A 23028-nucleotide genomic window follows, 5' to 3' on the forward strand; every position below is an offset into this window, starting at 1 on the left:
AAAAAATACAAAACAACATTGGGGCCAGAGACCACAGCTAAAATACTGGGAGAATAGGGGAAAACATTACAAAAGAGATGGCTTCTGAGATCAGCATGTGAGGGAACAAAAGCAAATAATCAGGAATCTTTTTTCTATCATCCAAGCAAACAAAGCAAGGAAGGCATTCCACAGGAACAGCAGTGCAAATATGGAATGAATGAATGAATGAATGAATCAGTAAATGAATGAATCAATCAACAAATTCAGTCAGCAAGCCAGCCAGCCAGGAACCTTCTACATATATACACCTGTGAGAAGTGACAGACCAGTTATGTGGAGTTGAACCCTGGGGTAAGAATGTTGGATTTATGGTCTTGAATGATGCAAATGGCAACTCCTGGACTCACACAGGGTACATCCTGCCCAGGTGATGGTTCCCAAGATGGGACTTTCAGTGATTTATAATTACTTTTTCCCTTCCTTCTTCCTACAACCACTTAACGGTGAGAATCAAAATCAGAAAAACTATGACTAAAAAAAGACAAATATTTTATTTTTATTATATTTATATGTAACTCCCAATTATGTATTATGAAAAATGAGTAAAATCTCAATTTAAATGGTCATTTATCCCTTTTGTTTTCCACAGAACAAAATGATATAAACTATATAACTATTTCTCCAATTTTTCTTTTACTTTAAATGAGAAAACTCTCATTTGCTTTTTTAACATATAGAACCACAACTTGGACACAGTATTTTAACACTGTTTAAATAGGATATTTTAAATGAGGAATGGATATAGAAATAGCTCTATTGCCCAACTAGTTTTATAAACTAATCTTTTTCTTCAACTAACTGCTTTGACATAATTACATAGTGGTGAAAATAAGGAGAAAATTACTTCTTGTTTGTAATAATCTTAAGAGGATGCTATAAAAATGGTAATATAGATCTATTTCTATTGACATAGAATGATATAGTGTAGAGTATGAATGCATGTATGATATGATCCCATTATGAAAATGTGGGTATGTGAAGGTGCTGACATTGATATCTGGAAAGATGGTCATCTAAACATTAAGAGTAGCTATCACTGGATAGAATTTTGGAGGACTTTAATTCCTTTTTTATACTCTTCCAAAATGTTTAAAAACTTTAAAATGATCCTGTCCATTTAATAGGACAAGAAAAACTTCAGTTATGCTAGTTAAGATTATTTCCTTAAAAATATGTATATATTTGAAATGTTTCATAATTTACAACAGGAAAAGAACTGGAAAGAAAAAATAGAGTAAGACATACATGTATAGAAAAAATAAAAGTAATAAATTTTAAATTCGGTTATATCTGGTTCATGATTTTTATTTTCTTCACTTTATATCTATATTTTCCTAATATTTTACAATGAACATATTTTGCTTTTATAAAAGCTTTTAGGGCTAAATTTAAAATTCAGTAAAGTTGTGGATTTTTTAAAAATACAGGTTATTTATCTATTTTTTTTTAATTATATATCCACTTTGAAAGAGAGACAGAGAGAGTGAGTGGGGGAGAGGCAGAGAGAGAGAGGAAGAGAGAATCCCAAACAGGCTCCGTGCCATCACTATAGAGCTGGGTGCAGGGCTAGAACCCATGAACCATAAGATCATGACCTGAGCCAAAACCAAGACTCGGCCACTTAACCTACTGAGCCATTCAGGCATCCCCCCCCAAAAATACAGGCCTTTTATTTAAAGTGGAAGAATTAAATTTTTCAGGTTAGAATTCTCAGGAAGTTTTTCTGATCACTTCAAGTAAATTGTCAAACACCTCTTAACACACTTTTTAAAGTTATTTAATGTTGGGGCGCCTGGGTGCCTCAGTCAGTTAAGCAACCAATTTTGGCTCAGGTCATGATCTCACAGTTCATGACTTCAAGCCCTGCATAGGGTTCTGTGCTGACAGCTCAGAGCCTGGAGCCTGCTTCAGATTCCGTGTCTCCCTCTTTCTCTGCCCTTCCACCTCTCTCTCTCTCTTTCTCTCTCTCTCAAAAATAAATAAATGTCAAAAAAAAAGTTATTTAATGTTAATTCAATTTTCTTCTTCTAGTTGTTCTTATTGTGGTTCTTTTAATGTGATGTTAAAGGAACACATGTTAATTTCTAAAATGGTAATAATATTCAAACCATAATAATTAGAATCCTTAGAAGAGTAATATTGGTACCCATCCCATCACAGTCTAGAAAAAATGGAGGGGTCCATGAGGAAAATTCTGGCCTCAGTACCAGTCATCAAGGAAATGAACAGCCAAACCATTTCAAGTCATCTGGTCTTTCTCTGTCTTCAAGAGGTCTACACAAAGACCCCAAGATTGTTCTCAGCAACAGGCAAGACATAATGACCAAAATGTTCTCATTTTACTACAAAAAATGTCCTCTGCTTTAATTAAAGTCTATTTGGTTCACTATAAGCAGAAAAAACAATTAGTCTGCATTTTCTTTGGTAAAGACTTCGGCATACTTGAAACTGATTAATTTTCTCTTTTCTTTCCTTCCTTTCCTTAGAAACTAATTTTTAAATCATTTTTGCCACTAACTATTGAGTTACAAGTTCCTAGAAGTTTCATTTTGCTTTCTATATACCCGAATAGCAGCTCCGTTGTCCATCCTTATGTGAGGAACTTTTCCTTCTGTAATGTTTCCCCGACTCCATTGTTGTTGAGACGTTTTTCTCTCCACGTTGGAGGTTTTCGAGGGCTTACACCAAAAGGAATAAAAAAATTAAGATATATTTGTAGTACAAATACAGTACACTTGTATCTTGACAAAATAAGAACCCTAATTTAAATAATATGACAAATCTTTAATGTGTGCTATATTTATTGTGTAAAAGAAATATTGTCTTTTTTTGTTTTTAAATGTGTGCTATGATATTTATTGTATAAAAGAAATATTGTGTTTTTTATTGTCTTTTTTAAAATTCTAAGTCCTATATGATTCATTGGCTTATTACGCTAGAAGAGACTATAAGAAGCCAGCCATTCAATCTAGTCACCTGAATCCAGGCAAGTCTACATGATAACCTGCATCACAAATCCATCAGTACTTACCTGATGATTATGGATAAAGAAATTGTGGTTTATATACACAATGGAATACTACTTGGCAATGAGAAAGAATGAAATATGGCCTTTTGTAGCAACATGGATGGAACTGGAGAGTGTTATGCTAAGTGAAGTAAGTCATACAAAGAAAGATACCATATGTTTTCACTCTTATGTGGATCCTGAGAAACTTAACAGAAAACCATGGGGGAGGGGAAGAAAAAAAAAAGTTAGAGAGGGAGGAAGCCAAACCGTAAGAGACTCTTAAAAACTGAGAATAAACTGAGGGTTGATGGGGGGTAGGAGGGCACCTGTTGGGATGAGCACTGTGTGTTGTATGCAAACCATTGGACAATAAATTTCATATTTAAATAAATAAATAAACAAACAAACAAACAAACAAATAAATAAATAAATAAAAATAAAACTTACTGCTCTCAGTCTCCAAAGTTGTGCTGTATCAACTACAATCTTCCATACTGCCTCTTTTCCATAAAGGTAAAATACCCCGCAAACCAATCCTACCAGGTAGTCATAGATTGTAACTAACATACATCAGCTTTGCAAAGTATATTTGATATTCCATCTAGATAACCAGAAATTGTCATAAATAATAACCACCCTATATTTCACTATAACAATGGCCCAAATTCAGATTTAATCCAATTTGAAAGCCAATTCATTTCTGTATAAACCATTAAAAACTAAAGAAGCTGGAATAACATTCAAAATTATTTGTGATCATGGAACTCAACAGTGGATGGAATTATCATAAAAGAAATTACTAACCAATTTTGCTCACCTCTCACATAAGCAATAAATGTTCCTTTAATAGTTAAGAAGGCAATGATTTAGCTGACAAGGGACCAAGGGATATGGATCAAGCTAAGGATGGGATTAGGAAATAGGATGTTAACTTGTGTTGGGATATAGAAACTTCAATATTTACCATAACTTTCCCAGAGGCACTATCTGTGATGGGTTGGTTTTCTTTTTTTCTGTCTGCTGAAACTTCATATTCTGAGCTGCCCATGCTTGATTCTTGAGACATTTCCACCACAGAGATTGGAGAAAGCCTTCTTCTACAGGCACATACATACAGTACATCTTGCTTAGAAGTAGATGAACAGTTGGAGCATTTTGCGCATTGTTTACCAAACCCACTATTGGCCATTTGCTTAACTCTGCAACTAAAGCAACTTGAAGGAAAGAAGTTTCCACTCCTTGAGGAAAAGAACCAGACCAAAAGGGATAAGGTAAGCTGATGGTGAAAACTGTAAGTTCCAGTTGGTGAGGTCTTTACAGTACTGATGCACTATACTTATATTCACACATGAGAGCTGCATAAAGAAAATAAACAATAATTTAGAAGGTTATTTCTGATTCTGTCACCCTCCTATAAGTTAGAGAAAAACTTAGAGTTAGCACCAAAAGCATCCTGCCTATACGTGAAAAGTTAATATTTACAACAAAATTAGGACATATTTCTAAAAACCAATGGATTTTCATCTTTCAAAATTTAATAACCATAAATTGCTGAAAAGCATGGTCTAGGGAAATCAATTTGGTGGGTTGACATCAATTTTTTTTAATTCTAAGAGGATAATATAGATCCTTGGTAACTTCTATGAAACTTCTAATTATGTAAATACACATATAGAGAATGTTTGTGTATGAGTATGAGTCACAATATAAGAGATACTTTTTATTGAAGTATAATTGACATATAATAGTATATTAGTTTTAGGTATACAACATAATGATTCAACATTTATATACATTACAAAATTATCACCATAAGTCTAGTTACCATCTATCACCATAAAAAGTTATTATAATATTATTGACTCTATTTCCTGTGCTGTACTTTTTACGCCCCTGTGACTTATAACTGGAAGTTTGTATCTTTTAATCCCCTTCACCTAGCTCACCCATCCACTCCCTCTTCTTAATGCGGGCTGTGGTAAAAAAAGAAAAAATAATTTAAAATAAAGGCTTAAAAATAGTGATGTAAAACATTCATTTACTGTGGTTTCAAAATTTAAACCTTACTCAGCTTATTATTAGGGCAAATTCATATTAACACCTCACAATGGAGTAGACAATTTGATTTTATAAAACTACTTATTACTAAAGCTCTAAGGCAATATTAGAAGTATCTTCATTTTTATACTCAAATAGCAAAAAAAAAAAAAAAGAAAGAAAAAAAGAACTACTGGGTGCAATTTTTTCCGGAGCATAGAAACAGGTATGCCAAGCATACTGGACATACTCTACCTAACTAGAGTTATTGGCAGCTATATGGTGGCCAAGTTGGAAAGATGTGAGTTGGAAAGATGTGAGGAAGGAGAAATGTTCTCTGCAGTACATATAAGAGAATACCTTGAGAAACTTCCGGAAGTAACTGGGAGTACATTATTATGGTTTTTTACCATACTATTTCCTATATTACATAAAAGTATGTTTTGTAGTCACAGATTGATAAGGCTAGGGATATATGGAATATACTTTTATCCTTTGAACTGGAATAAACTTGACCAGGAGAAAAAGTTAGATACCTTTATTTCAGTGAAGAAATGTCTTTCTGGTTTTAGTTGTCTAGGACTAGTTTTCTAATCAGAAATGAGTGCTACCTTTTATCAATTCTTATCTATTGTGATTATATTTTTTCTCATTGGATCTTTTGATATGTTGTGTTCTTTAAAAAGATTTCCTAATATTAAGGCATTCTTACACTTAATAGTATGAACCCTACATGATCATGATGGATGATTCTTCTGATGCTAAAAAACTGATACATTTGTATTTGGGGCTTTCAATTACATTCATGCAATCCCTATCAAAATAACAACAGCATTCTTCACAGAGCTACAACAAACAATCCTAAAACTTGTATGGAACCAGAAAAGACCCTGAATAGCCAAAGCAATCTTGAAAAAGAAAACCAAAGCTGGAGTCATCACAATCCCGGACTTCAAGCTGTATTACAAAGCTATAATCATCAAGACAGTATGGTATTGGCACAAGAACAGACACTCAGATCAATGGAACAGAATAGAGAATCCAGAAATGGACCCACAAACGTATGGACAACTAATCTTTGACAAAGCAGGAAAGAATATCCAATGGAATAAAGACAGTCTTGTCAGCAAATGGTGCTGGGAAAACTGGACAGCAACATGCAGAAGAATGAAACTAGACCACTTTCTTCCACCATACACAAAAAAAACCCTCAAAATGTATGAAAGACCTAAATGTAAGACAGGAAACCATCAAAATCCTTGAGCAGAAAGCAGGCAAAAACCTCTTTGATCTTGCCTGCAGCAACTTCTTACTCAACATATCTCTGGAGGCAAGGAAAACAAAAGCAAAAAGGAACTATTAGGACCTCATGAAAATAAAAAGCTTCTGCACAGAAAAGGAAACAATCAGCAAAACTAAAAAGCAACCGACAGAATGGGAGAAGATATTTGCAAAGGACATATCAGATAAAGGGTTAGTATCCAAAATCTATAAAGAACTTATCAAACTCAACACCCAAAAAACAAATAATCCAGTGAAGAAATGGGCAAAAGACATGAATAGACAATTTTCCAAAGAAGACATCCAGATGGCTAACAGACACATGAAAAAATGCTCCACATCACTCATCATCAGGGAAATACAAATCAAAACTACAATGAGATACCACCTCACACCTGTCAGAATGGCTAACATTAACAACTCAGGCAACAACAGATGTTGGCAAGGATGCAGAGAAAGAGGATCTCTTTTGCGTTGTTGGTGGGAATGCAAGCTGGTGCAGCCACTATGGAAAGCTGTATGCAGGTTCCTCAAAAAATTAAAAAAAGAACTACCCTACGACCCAGCACTTGCACTATTAGGTATTTATCCAAGGGATATAGGTGTGCTGTTTCAAAGGTACACATGCAATGTTTATAGCAGCACTATCAACAATAGCCAAAGTATGGAAAGAGCCCAGATGTCCATAGACGGATGAATGGATAAAGAAGATGTGGTATATATATACAATGGAGTATTACTCATCAATCAAACAGAATAAAATCTTGCCATTTGCAACTACATGGATGGAACTAGAGGGTATTATGCTAAGTGAAATTAGTCAGAGAAAGACGAATATCATATGACTTCACTCATATGAGGACTTTTTCTTTTAATTTTTTTTAACATTTATTTATTTTTGAGACAGAGAGAGACAGAGCATGAATGGGGGAGGGTCAGAGAGAGGGAGACACAGAATCCGAAACAGGCTCCAGGCTCTGAGCTGTCAGCACAGAGCCCGACGCGGGGCTCGAACTCACGGACTGTGAGATCATGACCTGAGCCGACGTCGGCTGCCCAACCGACTGAGCCACCCACGCACCCCATTCATATGAGGACTTTAAGAGACCAAACAGATGAACATAGGGAAGGGAAGCTAAAAAATATATATAATATATATATATATAAACATATATATATTATATATATATATATAAACACACACATATATATATATATATATAAACAAGGAGGGAGACAACATATAAGAGACTCTTAAATATAGAGAACAAGCAGAGGGTTGGTTGTGGAGGGGTTGTCGGGGGGGATGGGCTAAAAGGGTAAGGGGCATTAAGGAATCTACTCCTGAAATCATTGCCACACTGTATGAATAACTTGGATATAAATTAATAATTTAATTAATTAATTTTAAAAATTCCATTCATAAGTTAAACTGGTCTATAATTTTCCTTTCAGCCATCTTTGTTAGTTTTGATACAAGCTTCTGGCTAGTTTCATAAAATAAGTTGGGTATCTTCCATTTCACAACGTTTGGTAACAATTTGCATAGCATAGAATCTACAGGAAAAATCTCCCAGAAAATGACAGGATTCTATGAAAGATTTTTTTTTGTTGAGAGAGAGAAAGAGAGAAAGAGAGCACAAGAGCATGAGCTGGGGAGGGGCAGAGGAAGAGAGAGAGAGAGAGACAGAGAGAGAGAATATAAAGCACATTGCACACCTAGAGAGGAGCCCAATGCAAGGCTCTATCTCACCGCCATGAGATCATGCCCTGAGCTGAAATCAAGAGTCAGACACTTAACTGACTGAGCTACCCAGGCACCCCATGAATGATATTGCTAGTAGTTTATCCAATATTGATTCTCCCATTATTCCTTACTATCAGAATCCTGATTTTGACCAGGGCTGCCATGTACATTCATTTAAAAATCTTCCATTTCTGGGGTGCCTGGGTGGCTCAGTCGGTTAAGCATCTGACTTTGGCTCAGGTCATGATCTCACAGCTTGTGAGTTCGAGCCCCACGTTGGGCTCTGTGGTGACAGCTCAGAGCCTGAAGCCTGCCTCAGATTCTGTGTCCTCTTCTCTCTGTGCCCCTCCCCTGTTTGTGCGCTTTCTCTCTCTCTCTCTCAAAAATAAACATTTAAAAAAATTTTAAATAATAACAAAATAAAAACCTTCCATTTCCCAGCCTTTTTTGTAGCTTAGAGATGTCCATGTGATTTATGACCATGAACCTTATAGAGTGCAACCAATGCTGTACTTAAAAGAAAACTTGTATTCTTAAACCTTTATTAAAAAACAGAAAAAAGGATAAAAATATACATGAGCAAATCAAATCAAAAATAAAGAAAAACATGATTAAAGAATAAAATTTCAGATGAACAGAAAAGACAAAGAAATATACTTTTGTTGATTTTTGCCTATAGGGCTCCAAACAAAGACTTCTCACTATCACTCAGAGTTCATATCTTATCATTACCTCCCTTGCTCTAGGTAGGCTAGCATCCTCCCTGTTCCTCGAATATGTCAACCAAATTCTGTTCTTATGGCTTTGGCCCTTCTGTTTCCTTTGCCTAAGATGCACTTCCACATATAATTGCATGGCTTGATCCCTCTTTTCATGGTGGTTTCTGCTCACTTGAGAGAACTTTTCTAACTACCTCATCTGAAACAGCAGACCCATTCACTCTGTCCTCTTACCTTGCTTTATTTTTATTCACAGCACTTATCATTTCATTCAAGAAGTTCTCTACAAAGTTCTTTCCTACTTTTAGGGACCAGATGATTCCCCTATAAACTATTTCAGGGTAATGAAAAGCCATCCAGTTCATTTCACTTAGTAAGAATAACCAAAACCTGACCACAGCAGTTCTCAAAAAAGAAAAAGGCATTCTTATAAGCCAATCTCATTTGCAAATAGATGCAAAAATCCTGAATGCTATACTTACATTAACCCCAGATAATGTGTACAGCATAGTCCAAGATTTTAGCTAGAAATAATGGGCAAGCCATCCCAATAAGTATGGCCCCATCAAAGTTGTGTGAAAAGCATTCTCCTGCTGTGATTAAAACTCATAATGGCAAGCACTGGAAAAGATACATAAAAGGACCCTCCTGGCATGTGGAGGGAAAAAAGAATGCAACTGATGCCACTAAACAAACACACACACACACAGTCTTAAAAATGTTAGACCTTGTTTTTCAAGTGTATTTAGCAAGACAAAGAAAACCCAGAATATACCTGTATACACTTTGCGAAATGATTTAACTTCAGGCCTTGGAAGAAACTGTTTTGCCTTTCAAGTTAAATATAAAGCCTGTAACCATCAATGACTCAGAGCAGCCGAGTAGATCTGCAAATAACAGCTTTTCTGTGTAGAGAAACTACTGTTTTCTCTCTGCAGGTGTAGAAAAGTTGCATGTAAGATGTGTAAGGCATTGTTTTATGCATGCATTAAGAATACTGACTTTATAGTGTTTTTTATAAGAAACTGAAAGAAGAGTTCATAATGTAAAGGTTTATTTCATTATAAACAGTACTCCTAAAAGCATGTTTTCCATACCCTTCAAAATTTACTGTATATCTATCCACAAACTTTCAACAGAATCTGTACATAATAAATTTCCCATGTTCAAGATGGGTTTTTTTGTGTGTGTGTATCTTAAAACAATTATCTTTTTCTTTGCTCTGCTCAGAAAGCACTTCCTTTAATTTTTCCATCAATTTCTCAAAATAAATCACATTTTCATCACATCACTGACACTGATGTCGACTTCTGAGTAACTTCTAGCTCCAGTTTCTGATTTATCCATTGCCCTGGCTGCATTTAGGAGCTATACTCAGAAGGCACAGAGTTCCTGTTACGCACTGAGTTTCTTTCTGCTCTCCAACCTACCAACCATTACATCTACCAAAGTAATGTTCTACTTTCATACCACAGAGATTCTAAAACAATGGGCTGAAGAGCTGCATGCAAAGTTTCTTAACAAGAACTAGATTTCAAATTTAATTTCTTTTTGGCTGACTGAATTCTAATCATTATAGCTTAAAAACCAAAATAGAACAAATGTTTACTCACATTTATTTCTTTCTCATTTATGAATTGATCTGAAAGATTTCTTACTAAAATAAATCTACTATCCAGCAGGCCAAATGATGTCATTCATATTTTAGAGGCATAAACTTAATCAAGCATTGCAAACCTAACATATCTTTATGTAAACACAAAGATGAATAGCTATTTTTCTATGGAATCATGGAATTATGTTTAAATAGGACTTTAGGTACCAAAAAATGTATCAGAAAACCAAAGAAGCTTCTGCTATAATAATAGCGTTTCTTCGTATCTCCAAAGACTGGACAACATAGGTGTTAGACATAATGTAAACAAATAAAGTAAGTTCAAATTATGTCAGTATTTAACTAAAGTGTGAGCTTTCTTTTGACTAAAGGTTTTCATTTTATTTTCAGAACTAAGACAAGTCAATGGAACAACTCTGAGACAGAAAATCTCTGAGCTTTTATTTAAGCATAAAAAGGTCTCTTACATATTGGCCCTAGAAGATACACTCGCAGCAATTTCCTCCAGAAAATGAACACAAGAATGGTTTTATGAGATATAACTAGCTACAATTTTCTTCCCCAAAAGCAATTTTTAGTTTTCTTTGCTAAGACTGTGTCTACAAGGAACCTAAACAGTCAGTCAATTCAGTCAAAAATGTGTTCTATTCAAGGGAAGAAAAAAACCTTCTGGATTGTCTGACATTATGCAGACCAAGCTGAATGACTGTATCTTCACTATTCAACTACTTGTTTTCCCAACATGCTCACAGAGCCAAAAGAGGGGCCAGATGAGCTTCCTAGATCACAGTGTTATATTTTCAAGGAGACCAGCAGTTGTTCACTATTTTCATTAAGGGCATGATTAGGGAAATGAGTGTGTGTTGTCTTAAAGACAATTTACACTGTGTTTAAAATTTATGTCATTACAGATATGTTTAGAATGTTCAATAGCTGATATGTGCTATTACGTTTTTTTCCTATTTTAATTTGCATAATATTCTCCACTGATTGGGCTGTAATCTGGAGGGACAGTCTTAAATGTGGTCCCCATACAGGCAGTTTAAGATTCAAACAGAGATTTCACTAAGAAAGTTTGGCTTAAAGAGATTGGAGAAAACTAAGAAACCTCTCCCTGATTTCTTTCCTGTTGCTGTCCAGTGTCTTCTCCCTGTACGTTATAAGCAACCTGAAATCAGGTACCTTTTCTGCCAGCACAGGCCTGTCCTTATGCAAAAAGAAAATTTCTGAGTGTTCGTTTTCTGGGAAAGAGCCAGAATCACAAATCACTTAGGCAGAAAAATAGGCAGGTATATAGGAAGAGTCAGCAAAGTAAAGAGATAGGTCATATGAAGGAGGGATATCTCAAAGAGAATGTGAAGGATCTCTTCATAAATATGAAAAGGATTAGGCATAAGGAATTAGACTTCTATGTGATTCAAAACAGGAGTGCAGGCCAATCTAATATAAAGGGCTTCCAAACATTTACAACTATCGAAGATAAAAGGAAAGACTATCTCTGTCACTAGAAATGTCCAAGCAGAGGATGGAAAGTCAATTGGCAGGAAACCATAGGTCTCTAAGTACAGAATAGGATGTCTTGAGGTTCCTTCTAGGCCTAACAATCTACAAAGATGAATCACTCCTCATGATTAACTGAGGTGAAGCAGACATTTATTTATTTTTTGAAATTTAAATCCAAGTTAGGTAACATATAGTGTAATAATGGTTTCAGGAGTAGAATTTAGTGATTCCTGACTTACATATAACACCCAGCGCTCATCCTAACAAGTGCCCACCTTAACACCATCGCCCATTTAGCCCATACCCCACCCAACACCCTGCCAACAACGTTGTGTTTTTCAAATTCCACATGAGTGAAATCATATGATATCTGTCTTTCTCTGACTGACTTATTTTTCTTAGCATAATACCCTCCACGTCCATCCATGTTGTTGCAAATGGCAAGATTTCATTCTTTTTGATCACTGAGTAATGTTCCATTGTATATATATACCACATCTTCTTTATCCATTTGTCAGTCAATGGACATTTGGGCACTTTCCATAATTTGCCTATTGTTGATACACTGCTATAAGCATTGGGGTGCATGTACCTCTTCAAATCAGCATTTTTTTGTATCCTTTGGATAAATGTAGTAGTACAATTGCTGGGTCGTAGAGTAGTTCTATTTTTAATTTTTTGAGGAACTTCCACACTGTTTTCCAGAGTGGCTCTAGCAGTTTGCAATCCCACCAGCAGTGCAAAAGTGTTCTTCTTTCTCTGCATCCTTGCCAACATCTGTTGTTGCCTGAGTTGTTAATGTTAGCCATTCTGACGGGTGTGAGGTGGTATCTCATTGTGGTTTGGATTTGTATCTCCCTGATGATGAGTGATGTTGAGCATCTTTTCATGCGTCTGTTAGTCATCGGGATGACTTCTTTGGAATTGGGATGTCTTGTTCGGAAAAGTGTCTATTCGTATCTTCTTCCCATTTCTTCACTGGATTATTTGTTTGCTGGGTGTTAAGTATGGTAAGTTCTTCATAGACTTTGGATACTAACTCTTTTATCTGATACGTCATCTGCAAATATCTTCTCCCATTCCATCACTTGCCTTTTAGTTTTGTTGATTGTTTTCTTTGCTGTGCAGCTTTTTATCTTGATGAGGTCCCAACAGTTCATTTTTGCTTTTCTTTCCCTTGCCCCAGGAGACATGTCAAGTAAGAAGTTGCTGTGGCTGAGGCCAAAGACATTGTTGCCTGTTTTCTCCTCTAGGTTCCCTGTCTTACGCTTAAGTTTTTCATCCAATTTTATTTTTCAGTACGGTGTAAAAAAGTGGTCTAGTTTCATTCTTCTGCATGTTGCTGTCCAGTTTTCTCAGCACCATTTGCTGAAGAGACTGTCTTTATTCCATTGGATATTCTTTCCTGCTTTGTCAAAGATTAGTTGTCCATACGTTTGTGGGTCCATTTCTGGATTCTCTATTCTGTTCCATTGATCTATGTGTCTGTTTTTGTGCCAGTACCATACTGTTTTGATGATTACAGCTTTGTAATACAGCTTGAAGTTGGAATTATGATGCCTCCAGCTTTGGTGGGTTTTTTTCCCCAACATTACTTTAGATATTCGGGGTCTTTTCTGGTTCCATACAAATTTTAGAATTCTTTGTTGTAGCTCTGTGAAGAATTCTTGTATTATTTGGATAAGGATTGTATTGAATGTGTAGATTGCTTTTGGTAGTATAGACATTTTAACAATATTTGTTCTTCCAATCCATGAACATGGAATGTTTTTCCATTTCTTTGTGTCTTCTACAATTTCTTTCATTAGCTTTCTCTAGTTTTCAGCGTACAGCTCTTTTACCTCTTTGGTTAGGTTTATTCCTAGGTATCTTACAGCTTTTGGTGAAACTGTTCATGGGATAAATTCTTTGATTTCTCTTTCTTCTGCTTCACTATTGGTGTATAGAAATGTAACTGGGTTCTGTACATTGATTTTACATCCTGCAACATTGCTGAATTCATGGATCTGTTCTAACAGTATTTGGTGGAGTCTTTCAGGTTTTCCCCACAAAGTATCATGACATCTGCAGAGTGAAAGTTTGACTTCTTCCTTGACTATTTGGATGCTTTTAATTTCTTTTTGTTGTCTGACTACTGAGGCTAGGACTTCCAGTACTATGTTGAACTACAGTGGTGAGAGTAGACATCCCTGTTATGTTCCTGACCTTAGGGGGAAAGCTCTCAGTTTTTCCCCATTGAGGATATTAGCAGTGGGTCTTTATTTAATATATGGCCGTTATTATCTTGAGGTATGTTCCTTCTATCCCTACTTGCTTTTATTTTTTTATTCTTTTAATGTTTATTTACTTTTTGAGAAAAAGAGAGAGACACAGAGCAGGAGTGGGGAGGGGCAGAGAGAGAGACAGAATCTGAAGCAGGCTCCATGCTCTGAGCTGTCAGTACAGAGCCCAATGCGAGGCTCGAACCCACGAACTGTGAGATCATGACCTGAGCTGAAGTTGGAAGTTCAACCAATTGAGCCACTCAGGCACCCCTCCCTACTTTCTTGAGGGTTTTTATCAAGAAAGGATGCTGTATTTTGCCAAATGCTTTTTCTGCATCTATTGAGAGGATCATATGGTTCTCATCCTTTCTTTTATTAATGTGGTATATCCTGGTGATTGATTTGCAAATCCTGAACCAGCCCTGCAGCCCAGGAATGAATCCCACTTGATCATGGTGAATAATTCTTTTCAGGTACTGTTGCATTCGATTTGCTAGTATCTTATTGAGAATTTCTGAATCTAGGTTCATCAGAGACATTGGCCTGTAATTCTTTTTAGTGGGGTGTTTGTCTGGTTTTGGAATCAAGGTAATGCTGGCTTCATAGAATGAGTTTCAATGCTTTCCTCCCATTTCTATTTTTTGGAACAGTTTGAGAATAGGTATTAACTCTGCTTTACATGTCTGATAGAATTCCCCTGGGACACAATCTGGCCCAGGACTCTTGTTTGTTGGGAGATTTTTGATTACTGATTCAATTTCTTTGCTGCTTACAGGTCTGTTCAAATTCTCTATTTCTTCCTTTTCCAGTTTTGGTAGTTTATATGTTTCTAGGAATTTGTCCATTTCTTCCAGATTTCCCAGTTTGTTGGCATATAAATTTTCGTAGTATTCTCTTATAATTGTATTTCTGTGGTGTTTGTTGTGATCTCTTTCGTGATTTTTATCTATTTGGGTCTTATCTCTTTTCTTTTTGATAAGTCTGGCTATGTTTATCAATTTTATTAATTCTTTCAAATTCTTAGTTTCATTTATCTGTTCTACTGAGCCTTTTTGTTCCTACATCATTTATTTCTGCACTAATCTTTATTATTTCCCTTCTGCTGCTTTAGGTTTTATTTGCTGCTCCTTTTCTAGCTCCTTTAGGTGTAAGGTTTGGGTGTATATTTGGGACCTTTCTTGATTCTTGAGATAGGCCTGAATTGCAATATACTTTCCTCTTAGGACTGCCTTTGCTGCACCCTGAAGGGTTTGGACTGTTGTGTTTTCATTTTCATTGGTTTCCATGTATTTTTTTATTTCTTTAATTTTCTGGTTAACCCATTCATTCTTTAGTAGGATGTTCTTTAACCTTCATGTATTTGAGCGCTTTCCAAATTTTTTCTTGTGGTTGACCTCAAGTTTCATAGTGTTGTGATCTGAAAATATGCATGATATGATCTCAGTCTTTTTGTACCTGTTGAGGGCTAATTTGTGGCCAAGTATTTGATCTATTCTGGAGAATGTTCCATGTGCACTCAAGAAGAATATGTATTCTGCTGTTTTAGGGTAAAATATTCTGAATATATCTGTTAAGTCCATCTGGTCCAGTGTGTCATTCAAAGCCATTGTTTCCTTATTGATTTTCTGCTTAGATGATCTGTCCATTGTTGTAAGTGGGGTATTAAAGGCCCCCTACTATTATTGTATTATTATCAATGAATTTTGTCATGTTTGTTATTAATTGATTTATATATTTGGGTGCTTCCACATTGGAAGCATAAATATTCACAATTATTAGATCTTCTTGATGGATAGATCCCTTAATTATGATATAATTTCCTTTTCATCTCTTGTTACAGTCTTTGTTTTAAAATCTAGTTTGTCTAATATAAGTATGGCTACTCTGGTCTTCTTTTGACATCCATTAGCATGATAGATGGTTCTCTGTCACTTTCAATCTGCAGGTGTCTTTAGATCTAAAATGAGTCTCTTGTAGGCAGCATATAGATGATCTTGTTTTTTTAATCCATTCTGATACCCTATATCTTTTGATTGGAGCATTTAGTCCATTTACATTCAGAGTGATTATTAAAAGATATGAATTTAGGGCCATTGTGTTACCTGTAGAGTTGGTATTTCTGGTGATATTTTCTGGTCCTTTGGAGTCTTTGTTGCTTTTGGCCTTTTTTTTTTTTCCTCTCCACTCAGAAAGCCCCCCTTAAAATTTCTTACAGGGCTGGTTTAGTCGTCATGAACTCCTTTAGTTTTTGTTGTCTGGAAAACTCATTACCTCTCCTATTCTGAATGACAACTTCGCTGGATAAAGAATTCTTGGCTACATATTTTTCCCATTCAGCACACTGAGTATTTCCTGTCACTCCCTTTTGCCCTGCCAAGTTTCAGTGGACAGGTCTGCTGCTAACCTTATGTGTGTACCCTTGTAGGTTAAGGACCTTTTGTCCCTAACTCCTTTCAGAATTCTCTTTGTAGTTTGCAAGTTTCATTATGATATGTCATGGTGTCGACCTGTTTTTATTGATTTGAGGGGAGTTCTCTGTGCCTCCTGAACTTGAATATCTGTTTCCTTCACCAGATTAGGGAAGTTCTCAGCTATAATTTGTACAAATAAACCTTCTACTCCTTTTTCCTCACACTTCTTCTTCTAAGACTCCTATGATATGCATATTATTTCATTTTATGAATCACTAAGTTCCTTAAGTCTCCCCTAGTGATCTAATAGTTTCCTTTCCCTCTTGTTTTCAGCTTCATTATTTTCCATAATTTTATCTTCTATATCACCTATTCTCTCCTCTGCTTCTTCGTTCCTCATTGTGACTCTATCCAGTCAGTTTTGCATCTCAGTTATATCATTTTTTATTTCAGTCTGACTAGGTTTTAGGTCTTTGGTATCTGCAGCAAGGGTTTCTCTGGTGTCTCCTGTGCTTTTTCAAGCTAGTATGAGTGTTGTTCTAAATTCCTGTTTAGATATATTGCTTTTTTCTATTTTGAGCAAGTCCCTTGCTGTGATTTCTTCTTTACCTTTATTTTGGGGAGAATTCCTCTGTCTTGTCATTTTGGCTAAGTTTCTGTCTTTTGCGTGTTTTAAAAGCTTGTTATATTTCCTGCACCTGAGAGTACTACTATATTAAAAAGGGGTCATACACTGTCCAGGGCCTGAAACTTCAGAAAGTGCTTCTGGTACACGTTGTGTTTTTGTCACTCTTTCCCCCTGGTCAGTCCTCTGCAGAGTTCTTCCTTGCTTGCAGTGGGAAGTGTTTGGATCTTTAACTAGGTGTGCTTTGATTTGTTTGCTAGAATAAGTCTGGGGAAAAAAAGAGGGGAAAAGCCTGATCCCAAAAGAAAAAAGGAAAGGGAATGAAAAAAAAACAAATAGAGAATCAAAAAACTATAAGGCTGATTCCAAAGAAAAAGAAAGGAAAAAAGAAAAGAAAGAAAAATTGAAGCCTGATCCAAAAGAGAGAGAGAGAGAGAAGGAAATAAAACAAACAAACAAAAAGAAATTATGAGCCTAATTCCAAAAGAAATGAAGAAAGAAAAAAAAGTAAGTCTGGTCCTGGTTCCACTCAGAAGTGCGGGTATTGTTTTGAAGCACTTGATTTTCAGTGAATTGGTGCATGGGGCTGCTGGCTGTGCTGGTCTTTTGGAGGAGAGGCCTTCTATGACAGCCCAGAATCAGTCTCGCCCCAGCAAATAAGCTGTTGCCAGGCACTGGGGAGCCAGGGGTGGGGTGCAGAATTTGGCATAAACTGGTCCCACCTCACTGGGGGCCACTGTGCTGCTCTCTGAAGTCCCACAGTATTGGTATTGGGGAAAATGGTGCCACTCCAATCTCCCATCTCAAGGAGATCTCACACCCCCTCACTGTTCAGGTAACCCTCACAGAACAGTGAGGGCAGTCAGCTTGCCCTGCACCACAACTCTCCTGCATTTCTGGGGGAGGGGGGGACACAAGGCTGGGCTTCGAAACTGGAAGTCTTAAAGGACCAGGTACCATGTGGAGCCATCCCCCTCCTTCAGAGCAGAGCCTCTCCACACTGTGCTGATGTCCTTTGTCCCAGAAAAAAGTACCACACCTGTGCAGCGCTCAGAATCTATGGTGTAATACCACTAAAAGCAGCAAATGTTATATTCCCTCTGGGTGTGCCTCTGTCTCCTGCTGATGAAAAGCCTCTTGCTGGCACCTACAGGGGCTTTTGTCCTTGGAGAGGCAATATACCCTCTTCCAAATGTATTCCAGCAAGGGGAATGTTCTCTTCCAATGCACCCTGGAGATTCCTACACCACGCTATGCACTCCAGGGGCAGTTCCCTCCTTCTCCCCAGGAGTACACTCCACTGCCCTGCTCTGGAGAAAAGTTGCACACTTCCAAACCTCCCAGTTTTAGCTCCATACATTGTTCACAAAAAAAAAACCTCAAAAAAGAAAAAACAAAAACCTGCATCACTCAGTACTTCTTGCTCCCCAGTCCATGGTCTAGGGAGATTTGTCTCTTATGTGAACCTGATACTGAACTCAGTATCCCCTTTCTCTTTCTCTCCCTTTTGTCTCTCCATTGAAAGAGTTCCCTCCCCTCCACAGTACCTCCATTTTTCTCTCCCCCAATTCACTTCCACGCACCGTGCACCTGCCACACTTTCTTCCTCCAACCTTAGAGATCCTTCTGCCACTCCACAGAACAATTTCCTGGGTGTTCCAAGTGATCTGATTTCAATACAGCTGTGTGTGAGGGAACAAGGGAAGCCCAGGGTCCCCCTACTTCTCATTTATCTTTGGTGAAGCAGACATTTAAAGGAACCAAAGTGGTAGTTAACCTCACCTCCATTATGGAGGTTCAGGATTATAATGGGGTTTCTGTTTTCCTACCACAGACCGGGCCAAACTAGTTACAGCCCTCAAATTCACCTCAGCCAATCTGAATTTCACCTGTAATAGAACAGCATTGTAAGAATTTACCATGGGGGAAGGGTGATAATGAAGAGGAAGGGGATGAGCTGGAAAGCTGGATGTGCTAAGGAGTAGTGGCCCTGGCTAGAAAAGAAAAGGCTAAGTTAAGTACAGAAGAAAAGGTACTGTAAGAAAAAGGAAATAACACTTCATTCCCACTCACAAAATCAGAGAATAACAGGTGAAGAGTAAGCAAATGGGCCCAAATGTAGCTAAGGCAGCCAAAAAATACAACATTGCTAATAAATTCTAGAAGAGAAGTAGAACACTGAGAATTGTGGCATGAACACTCAGCTGTGCTCTATCAAGGATGTTTAAAGGAAAAATAGTGTTCTTTGTACTCAGGAATGTTTTTTTTCCTAGCTCTACTGTGGTACAAATAACAAATAAAATTATAAGATAATTAAAGTACACAATGGGATAATTTGATATATCTATACATTGTGAAAGGATTCTCCCATCAAGTTAATAAACACATCCATAACCTTACATATTGGATACAAACTTTCAGTGAGAAGATGAATAAGTTCTGAGAATCTAATGTATAATATGATGACTATAGTTGATAACATTGTATTATATAATTGAAATTTTCTAAGACAGTAGAGCTTCAAAAAAAAAAGTAAATATGTATTCAGCAATCTTAATCCAATTAGCAATGGATCAATAACATTAAGAATTTGATGGTAAAGTTGAAAGGTTTGCTAGCTTTGTTTATCAAGTACTGATTAATAATTTTGCACTAATAAAATATATTAATATAAAATTGTGTGGTCAGAGTGCCTTTCCTGTATGCCAAACATTCCCAGAAGTATTAAAAGAGAGGAACTTTACAAAGCCAGCAACTTTCCATGAAACTATTTAGTTAGCTAAGAAAATGTGTGATATAATGTTCCAACCCCAATGTTTCATACCATATTAGAAAAGGCATTCTGACTCTCAAGATCATGTTCATATACTGGAAGCACAATTTAGATATATCCGGGCACCTTTCCTCCTGTGGCCAAATCTCTGCAAACTCAGCAACTCCAAACAGTCTACAACAAAACACCAACAACAGATTCCATGATCCTTATTTTTAAGTATCTACAGAAATAATTTAATGACAGAAAACAACAACAAAGACTACTTCTCATAACTGTGTGCCCCCCTCCAGGGCAGGAACTATGTTCTATTCACTTTGTCATCTTGTGTCCAGTAGAAGGTCTCCTTTAAATAAGGATTATTGATTGCAAGTCATTTACTAATTGCTGGAAACAATGTCTTAGAGCTTACAAATAGAAAATCCAATGTAGTCAAGTAGTGTAAGAGAGCCAGTGGCCTGTCATGTAAACAAAATCAGAACATCCTTATGGAAGTCTCCTGGCCAAAAAAAAAAATGCACTACAACCAAATCCTCACTCTATCTTGAAGCTCTCTTTCTAGAGCCAGGCCCTGACACCAGGCTTGACCCCAATCTTCTAAATTTCCACCCACTTCTGAAAGATTCCCTATCAGACAACAGGTTATTATTGTACCCTCATATGTATTTTCTACTCAATAGTATGGTTTTCAGGAGTCTGAAAGGATATAAACACATACGCACTTATTTGGGGGAATGAACCATATTGTCAAACTCAAAGAGTTTCTGCTAGAAACTTAACCTTCTCAGGATCCCTAGCCAAGTGACCTCAATTAAGGTTCCTTATTTTCTGGAAATCTGTTTTCTTCACTCCTAGTGATAAGCCACTTATCTGTAGCACATAAACTCCAGATTCATAGCCAGATAAAAGCATTTAGAATGTCATATCTCAGGAATCAATGTGTCACGGCTGTTAATTTCAGCAAGATAGGAAAATTTGGGGGAAATAAGACCTAAAAGGCACTTAATTGCCAGGGTTCTGTAAATCTGGCCAAAAAGAGTGTCCAGAGGGCAATAAGCAAAGAGCACCAGAGGTCCAAATAGGAGAACAGGTCAACTGAGAATCTAGTCATCTAACAGTATACTTACATATCCAACAAATATTTTTTTAAGACTTGTTATATACCAAGGATAGTCATGGGTGTTGGGGATGAGACATTATCAAGACATGGGCCTAATAATGATTATGATAAAGATAATAATAGGTACGTACAAAATACAGAAGTGATACAAAAGGGGGAGCAATCAAGGAAATAAGATAATCTACTAGGAAACAAAAAATTTTTAGAATGAGAGAGACCAGAATTCAAACTCTACTTCCACACTTACTAGCTCAGTTCCTCCATATGTAAAGTGGAAATAATGGTAGTTAACTATTTTATATGACTGTTGTGAGGACTAACTAGATAACACTTATAAAATGTCTAGTACTTTGCCTGGTAGATATTACTGCTTTAAAAATCATTATTACTGACTTGCTAAGGGTTTCATGGGACAGGTGATAGTCAAACTAAGTCTCAAAGAATGAATTGGAGTTCAGTTGGTGAACAAGTCAAGGAAAGGCTCTCCAGGCAGAGACACCAGTACAGGCAAGGGCCCAGAGCCTATGGTTCCAGAGGAGTAGAAAACATAGAAAAGGTGAGGAGTAGAAAAAGGTGATTTCCATTTGAAGGCAAGAACAATAGGAGTGAGCAAGCCAGGTTTGGTTAAGACAAGAAGAGAGAAGCACTTCCATAAAAGATCAAGGTTAAACAAGAGTGTTTTCAGTGAAGAATAGTGGCTCCACCAGGCACAAAAGACAGATGGGGTAGGGTGGGACACAAGGTTCTCATTCTGAGAAAACCAAAAAGAAAGAGAAAAGATACCACTGCTGCAGTGGAATCATGTTAGGTGAGCACTTCCAACCCTGATAATAACCAACCACAGATTTGGAGTGGCCAAATAGAGAGTGGCCACCAAAATGCCAACACTACCTCCTCCGGCAAGCATAGGAGGCTCGGCAGTGGAGGGGACACAGAGCATCAGTGGATGCTGAAAACATAAACTATAAAGCTCAAAAGTATGAAGAATAGGCTCCAGCCAGTATAATCAAAATCTACTACCATATGAAAAAATTACAACTTAGTGACAAATTCACTAGAGTAAATGTTGCAATGTAAATGGCATAGTTCTAATTAGCTCCAAAATAACAAAAAAATTTCAAAGAAAACTTCCCACTATAATTCCACATAAAATATTAAGTTATTTATTTTATACACACACACACACACACACACACACACACACACACACACATCCCTACTCCAAATGTAGCACTATTACAAACAAAGCTTTATCAGTCCCAAGAAATTGAATACCAGTATTCTACCATTTAGGGTCTAAAGACCCCAGATTCCTAAACAATTTATGAGCATTAAAACCTCACAAGTCTTCTCCGAATGATTCCATTTTACATGTACAGAAAATTTCAGATGAAATGTGTTTGCCCTTGGTAATCAGAAAGAACCCAAGCTTTACTGTAAGACTAAAGTCCAAACTACTCACCAGTGACTTAACCTATCTGGTCTCAGATTCCTCATAGGCAAAGTATATACATAGATGATGTCTATCTACCTACATGACAGAATTGTTATAAGGATAGGATAAGATGTATGTAAAGTACTGATACAATGTAAGCTCTTAATAAATGGAAGTTATTATTATGAAACTCTGTCAAAATCTAATGGATAGTAACATCAGAAAATTATTTTATCAGTCAGGAATAACCTCTCAATCTAATGTTCCAAATATTGTTCTACATGGGTTTCAAGATACAAATTGCCATCTAATTAACTCATAGCTAACTTAGAATACAATTATGCGAGCTTGCTCTAGATGTATGCAGCTGAACTGTTGAGGGAATGGCTTGCTAGAGTAGCCCATAAGCAACTTGTTATATGTTAAATTCTGAATGCTACAGGGAC

At 36.7% G+C, this 23028-nt stretch overlaps 1 protein-coding gene across 7 annotated transcripts in view; it reads right to left on the reverse strand.

The window, feature by feature from the left end:
• STK33 (serine/threonine kinase 33) overlaps positions 1-23028 on the reverse strand; it is a 168831-nt gene that overhangs the window by 63717 nt on the left and 82086 nt on the right. For 5 of the 7 annotated variants that reach the window (XM_047823936.1, XM_047823931.1, XM_047823934.1 and 2 more), the window contains exons 2-3: positions 4017-4407; positions 2607-2720 (exon numbers count right to left, since the gene is read on the reverse strand). In XM_047823936.1, the coding sequence (XP_047679892.1) occupies positions 2607-2720; positions 4017-4241 (339 nt within the window). In that variant the 5' untranslated portion in view covers positions 4242-4407. Of the gene's footprint in view, positions 1-2606; positions 2728-4016; positions 4408-9611; positions 9675-23028 lie in introns of those variants that run through there. The other 2 variants (XM_047823933.1, XM_047823937.1) reach the window with 2 other exon arrangements.

Source organism: Prionailurus viverrinus, chromosome D1 (genome assembly GCF_022837055.1).
Source record: "Prionailurus viverrinus isolate Anna chromosome D1, UM_Priviv_1.0, whole genome shotgun sequence".
NCBI lineage: Eukaryota > Metazoa > Chordata > Mammalia > Carnivora > Felidae > Prionailurus > Prionailurus viverrinus.